The sequence below is a fragment of the Sturnus vulgaris genome, chromosome 8, assembly GCF_052056855.1.
Source record: "Sturnus vulgaris isolate bStuVul1 chromosome 8, bStuVul1.hap1, whole genome shotgun sequence".
NCBI classification, from domain to species: Eukaryota; Metazoa; Chordata; class Aves; order Passeriformes; family Sturnidae; genus Sturnus; species Sturnus vulgaris.
Genome location: NC_142250.1, coordinates 35,377,013 through 35,385,975, shown reverse-complemented (window position 1 = coordinate 35,385,975; position 8,963 = coordinate 35,377,013). Strand labels below are relative to the sequence as shown.

The 8,963-nt window shown below is 41.6% G+C and overlaps 1 protein-coding gene across 1 annotated transcript; it reads left to right on the top strand.

Moving 5' to 3' along the window:
• The first annotated feature begins 1,573 nt into the window (after nucleotides 1–1,573).
• On the top strand, nucleotides 1,574–8,397 carry TEX36 (testis expressed 36). The gene is made up of 4 exons (XM_014879602.2): nucleotides 1,574–1,681; nucleotides 2,574–2,705; nucleotides 4,694–4,774; nucleotides 6,088–8,397. Exons 1-4 carry the CDS (start codon nucleotides 1,631–1,633, stop codon nucleotides 6,361–6,363), a joined length of 540 nt encoding a protein of 179 aa, XP_014735088.1. The 5' UTR covers nucleotides 1,574–1,630; the 3' UTR covers nucleotides 6,364–8,397.
• The last annotated feature ends 566 nt before the right edge of the window (nucleotides 8,398–8,963 follow it).

Here is an 8,963-nt window from a genome sequence, read left to right as displayed (position 1 = left end):
GCGCCGCCTCTCGCGAGACTTTTCGAGAAGGCGCGGGAAGGGCGGGCTCTGAGGGCGGCGCCGTGAGGGGCGGGAGGCGGCGGCGGCGGCTCCGTGAGGGGCGGGTGTGGCGCGCCCAGCGGGATCGGCGACTCTTTGAGTTTGGAAATAGACACGGGCAATCTGTGACCGAGCCCTACCCTGTCAATTACACCGAAGCACGGAGTAACACGTGCAGTCGTTCCTTAAACACCTCCAGGGATGGGACTCTACTACCACCCTGGGCAGCCCCTTCCCATTCTTGGCCACCCTTTCCATGAATAAATTTTCCCTATTCTCCAATGTACGCCTCCCCTGGCACAGTTTGAGGTCATTCACAGCTGAGCCAGAAGGTCTCCCCGAGCCTCCTTTTCTCCAAGCTTGTTTGGCTTTCCTGGATAACTGGGACCTTAATGAAACAAGCTAAAACTTGGGGATGGGATACCTCAGCATGGGAGAGGATTGAAAACTGCAGTGTCCTGCCCTCTGCTTGTACACTGAGTTCCACAAAAGCTAAGCTGTGATGGCTTCAGAAAGCAAGTAATTCCTGAATAGCGCCCATGGGATTTTTAATATCTATTACTTTCCTTGTAGATGGTATTCCTCATTCTGTAAACCACAAGAGGCAGTACAGTTCATGATTGGTCAGGGAGTACAAATGCTGACTGCCTCTTAAATTACATCTATATCTATCTATAGCCACATACACACACACACACACACACACACACACACACATATATATATATATATATATATACAAACATGCATATATCTAGATCATGGAATCACAGCATGGTTTGGGCTGGAAGGGACCTTAAAGATCACCCCTGCCATGGGCAGGGACACCTTCCATTATCCCAGGGTGCTCCAAGCCCTGTCCAGCCTTTGGACACTGCCAGGGATCCAGGAGCAGCCACAGCTTCTCTGGACAATCTGTGCCAGGGCCTCCCCACCCTCCCAGGGAAATATTTCTTCCTCAAATCCAATCTAAACCTAGTCTCTGTTAGTTTGAAGCCAAAAAGGACACAAGTGTCGTCTTCTTTACAGTCTGTCAATGCCAAGGAAGCAAAGTCTTGGTTTGTGCTACTCTGGCCAAGTGTGCTGCAGTTAAATAGTTGGGATGTTTCCAACCCAATGCTCAAACTCAAAATGAAAAAAAACATAAAGACGCAGTCAGGTTTTCTGTAAATATTGGGCGTGTGTTCAATTAAGATGCATGTATGTGGAAACCCATTTTCAAAAGAGCAGGAAGTTGCATCTTAAAAATTCTGTCTCTAGCGTCCTTTGGGTCTTCCTCAAAAACAGCTCTCCTTTCCGCACGGATTCCTATTCAGGCTGAGAAGTGTCACTGAGGTGACTGTGCAGAACTCATTTGTTTTCAACACTCAATCCTCGGACGAGCCGATGTTTCCCTCTTCCCTGCAGCACACGGGCAGGAGCAGCGTTGCCCAGCGTCCCTTTCTGGTTGTGTGGATGCCGCTGAAAGGCCGGGGGAGGGCTCTGAGGTCACAGGGGAGGAGGGTTCCACACCGTGCCCGTTCTGGGAGCCGATCTCCAGGGAGCCGCGGCGGCCCCGGCAGAGCCTCCGGAGGCGGCGGTGACATCGGGCATGGCTGAGGACGGCTCTGGGCAGCCCGGCGACCGGCGCCCTGGCGACTGGGTGAGGGCCGAGCAGGAGCCCCGTGCTCCTCACAGGTCTTCTTTGCCCTTTACCCTAAAAAGGACTTTAGAGACTGTCCCCATAAAGGGCTTCTTTACCCTTTTAAACTCTCAAAAAACCACCACGCTAAGGGTGACTTTGTCCTTTAGCCAGAAATTAGTATTCCCATTCCTGAGCTTTACGAGGAAAGAGTGTCCTATGTATTCATAAGAAGTGTGCAAAAGTTCTGGCTTGCTAACTAACCCTGGCTGGATTTTTTTTTTTCCCCCTCCCCAGTTTTCCAGCTATGCTGGAGGTCTCTTATTTGATAGTTAGCCATGGTTGATTTTCCTTCTCTTCTGGAGAAGTCCAGCCAAGGTTTGCCTCAGTTCCTGCCTCCAGGAGAACACTGTATTCCCGGCTGAAACACTGGGCTGGGTTATCTTGGCATCCCAGGGCACTGTGACACTCCTGGCACAGGCTGTTCTCACTCTCTGAACTCTTTGGCCTGATGTTTGCTTGAGCTGTTCCCACAAATTCTGTGCTTTCAAACTTGTACAACAATAGGATGGGGTGGGGAGAGGGAAGGTCGTTGTTTTCCTTGGTGGTTATTGCTGTATGAACAACAGTTTTCAGAAACTTCCTGGATAGTCTTGTCTGGAAGATCCCTAATTCATGTGTGATTATTTTATGTAGGTTCGAAGGTCTTTATGGTAGGGTTTGTGTTGTGTGTGTGGGAGACTCCTCGTTTTTCCAGACGCCACTAGGTGCTGCTGCAATCCAAGCAATAAAAAAACACAAATGGGAAAATACTATTTTGCCCGCATTTCTGATCAGATTTATTTGTGGTTTTTTTTATTATTATCATTTGTTTTTTTATTTTAAAGGGTCATAATCTTCATTATTTTTCTAGTTTGCTCACCTTGGAGTGGAGCAGTGCGAGCTGGAATCAACAACCACCGCTTCACAAAGACATGTGCTGAACTCGGCAGCCGCTCTGGGTAAGGAACACAGAATGCCGCTGGAATACAAAGCCCGTGTGCAGGTGAGTTCCTGTGGCAACACAGCCGATTTTCGGAGCTCTTTTGCAAGTTGTCACTCGCTAAGTTGTGAATAAGAACAGCACTCAAGGTCGTCAGAGGAGCAGTCACAGCGGGCTGGCAGACTTTGTGCCTCAGGGGATGGAGTGATTGCTGCCTGTGCTGTGGAAGAAACATATTTCCCTGTTACTCATAATTTTAGTTGCTCAAAGTCCTGCTGTATTACTGCTGATTTTCTCTTTTACTATTGAGACACCGAATACATTATGATCCTGTGTGTAAAGCCTTGTAAGAATGTTTAATGGAAATTTGATCAGCTGTTTGGCAATGAATGTCAGAAATTCAGTGTATTCACACAAAGGAGTGTTCTTTTTGATAATTTAAAAGTTAGAAGCTCCTCATTTGGAACATTTTTAAGGCTTGCTTAAAAATGAAATCTGTGAAAAAATTTAGGATGAAATTCAGTGTTTTTTTAAAGCACAAGTATTTAAAATGTTGCAGTGTTATAAGCACGTTTTCATATCCTTATTTTAATATCACACTGAGCTTTGCTTTACCCACCCATTTTGTGCACAGAACGCTTTGTATTTTCATTTTGTATAGGCACAGCAATTACAGTGGGTTCATTTCACATGTTTTGCTATAGTAAAGGGCAGAAATGAAGGGCTTGGAAGGAATATTTAAGAGGGAAGGTTGGGGCTACTGAAAAGGAGAAGATACTGTAACGTATACACTGTGTTAATATTACATCTATCTTTCTGTGGAACATCTGGCCTTAGCCACTGCCTGGAAAGGAGAATCAGGGTAGAGAGACCTTTTATCAACACCAGTGTGACTTCACCTGAAGTTACATGTCTTGTCTTTACCAGCCCTCCACTTTTATATAGAATAAGGGAAATTCTTGCATGTCGTAAATTAAGAATTAATATGAAATCAGTGGTGAGAGCACGAAGATGCACTGAAGGCTAAAATGGGGCAATCTGAGGAAGTTTGTTTAGGCACTGGTAATAAACACTATTCCTGAAATGCTGAAATGGACATTTAATTGCAGTAGGATATTATAGTAAGAAATTTACAGACTCAGGATGTGCTTAAACACATGTATTTGTTGAATTTACTTACCCCCTGAACTACAGTCTGGGTGAATCAGTATGAGACAAGTGAACCTGTGAATATACCTAAAAAAAGAAAGAGAATCTGCCTAGTAAACCAAATATCCTAAGATGTGACCATGCAAGCACATTTTGTGTCTGGTGAATGCTCTTGCTGGATCAGGCCTCCAGTTACATTGACATTTACAACATATTCAGGTTCCCCTACTTTTGAAACACCTCCTTTAGACTGTGTTATATTAAAACTTGTTCTTTTGTTTGGAGGGGAATATGACAATTGGGATATTGCACTGATACATACCAAACATTTAAAAAGTCAGATATGCTCATTATGTCTAGGATAGCTCTCTTTGCAGTTGTCCTTTTTTTTCTTCTGAAACTCTGACTTAATTTGGAGACTGGATGAAGATCATGTTAAAGAACGAGGTCATAAATTAGTTAAGCAATTAATACCTCTTCCACTTGCCCTGCAACAAGCAGTGACCATGACATTTAGTTCATAAATCACACACTAATTCAGTTTTGAGGTCTCTTTTGTAGTTTATTTTAATTAGCTTTAGGCCTACTACTAAATCAAGCAAGGCAGTCCTGACATATATCTAGCATTTTGCTGCTTTGCAGACAGAATGTATCATTTCTTATTTGAAAATTCACACTTTTATATTAATCATGCATATATTCAGCAAATCCTCCTGATCATTTTATTAAAAAAAAAATTAAAAGTCCATATTACCCCTATAAAATCATGTGCAGGTAACATAGGAATATGACTTCTGTGCTAGAACAAAAGCAACTGTAATCTCACAATATAAGAACGAAGACTAATAGACTCCAGAAATTTTGAAAATTCTTATTTTTTGCTATAATTTCTTTTCTTTCAGGAAGCAGGAAACAATAATTTCCCATTTTCTTCTCATGACAACAGACATGACATATGCAATGCAGCTGAATATTTTGACTTGGTAAGTACCCAGCACTGAGACAAATCAAGCAACTTAAGATCTATTGGTCTGCCAGAGATTAATCAGAGCATCTTTTCTGTCCCCTGCAGAAAAAGAAAAATAGATGCTAAAACTTGTGAGAAGAGAAAAATGTAAATAGCAAAGAAAAATACAGTTTTTATTAGTGTAGGGCTGGGACATCTCTGGGACTGTCACAGATGTGCAGCAGTACACACAGTCTTTGAGAATTGCATGATTCAAAGAGAAGAAAAAAAAAATTATTTGGGTCTCTGGCAGGCATTTTCTAATATTCCTGTTTTAGTTTTGAACTCAGTTAAATGTCCTATTAGTCTTCTCTAAGTGATTTGCCTTGTAATGAATCCTTGTAGAGATCTCAGCCACTTCTAATTTGCAGACCTAAATATTTTGTTCAGACTCATCTTTATCATAAATTTAACCAAAATCCTTAGGATACCCACAGTTTATCTCAAGAATGCATTCTTTTCCAACCCATATCTCTTTACAATACACCTGTTTAAATGCGTGCTGCAGAAGCCACAACTTTGACTAGAATTTAAATTGTTTTGGGCTTTTCTGTGTGGGCAACAGTTTCATGTTCTTCTATTCCCCTTAGATTGTTGATATTATTCCAGGCAGCAAAAGAAAAAGTGCAGTTCACAGGATAATGAGCAAAGAAGGAAGCAGTGAATTGTGATATAGGGAGTTTGTCTGACTTTGAGCTCTGTCAGGCCTAGACTTTTTGGAATTCATTATTCACTGAGTAACCTCAATTTCTGTGCACTTTGGGCAGTGTCTCATAGTTTCAGAGATACTGATCAACCATAATTCCAGCTAAATTTCCTGCGAGCTGTGGAGTGTGAAAATCAGGCTCTGTCTCTCAGTGTTTGGACACACAAGGGATAGCATTGAAGATTCAGATTTCATGGTCTGTCTCAGTTTCTTTATTGCAGTCCAAACCTAGAGTTATTAACCTATTTCTTTGGGTGCCTCTGAAGATTAATTTAGCCACGTGTAGCTAAATAGCCTTGAGTAGATGGCGTGCTACAGAAATGCAAAGTAAAAGTGGTTTATTAGCACTGAGAGGTGGAAGGTCAGCAGATTTTCCATTATATATGCAACCAAAAATGTTCATACAGGCAAGTCTGACAATATTATTTTTAACTTGTTAAAGATCAACCCTGAGTTCTTGCAATCACTGTGGTAACAGTTTCATTCACTTTACAGTGGGGTAGTGACTGTTACAAGATTCATCTGTGAAGCTGTGACTGGAAGTCATATGTTTGCATGAATTTTTCTTTCCTTTTTTTTCCTAGGGCATGGGCCTGAGGAAGCAAGATCCAGAGAAACAGAAACAGAACTCCCATAACTTCTTCGAGTGGGCTCGTGCACCAGGCAGGAGCAGCAGCGAAGGCTTTGTCACCGTTTACCAGACCTCGTTTGTGGCAGATCAGGCCTCTGGCAACGAGGGCTGCTGCTGCAGGCGCTATCCCAAACACCACACCCAAAAACAGTGCAGCAACCCAAAAGAGTGCTGTGACAAACCTGCTCCTGAGGATGACAGTGCCCTGCAGCCAGACAAGACAACTTAAGCAGCAAAACACCTCTGGAGCACTGACCAAGCAAATCTGAACTATTCACTACTCCAAACAATGGTGAAAGAATAAACATTTGTGTAAAGTGCACGTGGTAGTACAGCTGAGAGTTCATTGTGATCAACAACTTTACATTACTCTGAAAACATACATTACTAAAAAACCTTTAAAGAAGAGGAGCATTATGAGGAAAAACAAGATTGTGCATATTTTTAGACATACCTCTACTAGGAGAACAGAGATAGGGATTGTGCTTGAGTTACCTGATATTGGTTGACCCTCATCTTAATACAAAAGCTCCTTCAGCTTCTGAATCAGTGGCAGGCCTGTACCCCAGGCAGCTGACAGCACCTGTATTGACACAGGAGCATAATGGAACTAAATCCTCAAGGGATTGTCACAGCAGGGAGCCAAACTCCTGTGTGCTCAGCTCAGAGAGAAACATTCCTGGAAGGTTTCATGGCTGAGAAGGCAGGTGACCAGCCATTAGAGAAAGCAGATAAAAAAGAAGCTGTGCATTCGATTGCTGTGCAAAATAATTGTCCTGTTTGGTTATAGCTCAGCAGTTATAGAAGTGAAAAACAGTGTTGTGAACAACATCTGTGCACTCACAAATTTGATTCATGGCTATAAGGGGGGAAAAGAACTCGAGCTGAGATGGAAGGCTGCATGGAGGTTTGGGTTTGGGATGGAATGGATCTTAAAAGAACTAATTTTTTAGTTACATGTTCCCCCAGGAAGAGAATTCAAACCCAATCCTCCAAGCATTCTGCTCCCAGAATATTCACTGATGTTAGGATGTGGCAGGCAGTAGAGTCAGACATCCAGATGATGTGTTTTCCTCTTCTGGATCATTTCCATTAATATCAATAAAATAATGAGCTAAACTGTGTGTCTTAAAATATCCTGCAAATAAGCTTGTTGCTATGCAAAATAATGTTGACAAAAAATAAATCAATCATAAGTTGATGAGATAATTTCCTTTATTTACAAGATAAATGGAAAAATAAACCTTTGACCCTTAGAATTCCCTGCATTGCAAGAGCTGCCTTGACCATGAACTCAGTTAAGAAATGACATTTCTGCCTTTAGGTGAACAGATGCATTTTTTGGTATCAGCATGCAGCAGCTGATGGTCTTTTTTGTGTGCCATCAAAATAGATGGGATTAGATTCCCCAAACGTGTAGCAGATTTATTAGTACATGTTGAAATAATGAACTCATTTTTTTCATGGAGTTCTCCCTGTTAGAGTTCTTGGGGTGCTGCACAATACATCAAAATCCAAAACATCAATGAACAATGTAAAACCAAATAAAAAGCCAAGTAACATAGTGCTATTAAAAAGAATTGCTTTTTCTCGAAGTAAAGACAGCCTGCCTGACAGCTCCAGAGTCAGAATTTCCAGAGCTTTAGCCAACAACTTCATCCCCAGACTGATTCAGAAGTGAAGTGTGTGCCAATCACATGGTGAATGAAGTGCCCCATGCTGTTTGGCAAACTCCAAAGGGCAATCTTGGACCTCCATCAGAAGGAAGGAACACATTCTTGCTCCATTAGTAATGTTTATCTGTGGTTTAGCATTACAACTGGATGTGGTGAAATAAATTGCTGTAGTTTGTTATGCCTTAAGACACCAATAGAAACACTCCAGATTTATTTTTTCCACCTCTTTTTTTTTTCTTCTCATTCTTGGTTAAAGTGTGGATTAAAAAAAGAAAAAAGTACCTGTGAACTAATACATATTTTTCAACTATATTGTAATAAAGATTGCAGAGGAGAAACTGAAGAGACCATGAAACCCTTATAAGCTCAAATACACTGGGTTGAAAAAACAGGTGATTCCCACATACCTCATGCTCTGCCAGTGTTTCTTGGGTAAATAACTGGAGACACACTACACTGAATTTGGAAATGAATAATGAATTCCTCAGATAAATTTGTCTACTTTGGATAGAAACCGTTTGTTTACTCTTGTGATGATAATGTCTCTGTGAAGAAGGTCCTATTGAATTAAAACATTTTTGAACATGCTTTTTTTGGTTGTTTGTTTCCTTGGGAATGGAAGAGATTGAAATAAGGCTGGTAACTCTCCTAAAATTTTCTGGTCAGTGCAGGAAAGTGCTCCTGGCTGGGAGTTCATTGGGATCAGATGGGTGTAGGTAGGCTCAGCAGAATGAGCATACTGTGGGTTAAATCAGCCAAATACTGTTGTAAGGGCTGCTGATAAGGATGGACTTATTTTGTTCATTGCTTTATTTAAAAAAAATCAAACCCAAACACTCTCTTTACAGAAACAACAGCCTTCATCCTCTAATCCTTTCCTAGGAGTATTGTTGCCCTGTTTTTTTTCTCCTGAGCCTGCATCAATGTAGGGACTGTCAATACAGCATTTTTAGGAAATATTTTTGTGTTAATTTCAAAGTGTTTTTTCAGTGTGTTACTTAAATTCACAGAACTCAAACAAAATCAATTTTAAGAAGTTAAACCAGAGGACTGCCCCAGCTCCCCACATCTCCACGAGGGTTTGGACAACACTCTCAGGCACGGGGTGGGATTCTTGGGGTGTCTGTGCAGGGCCAGGAACTGGACTGATGAT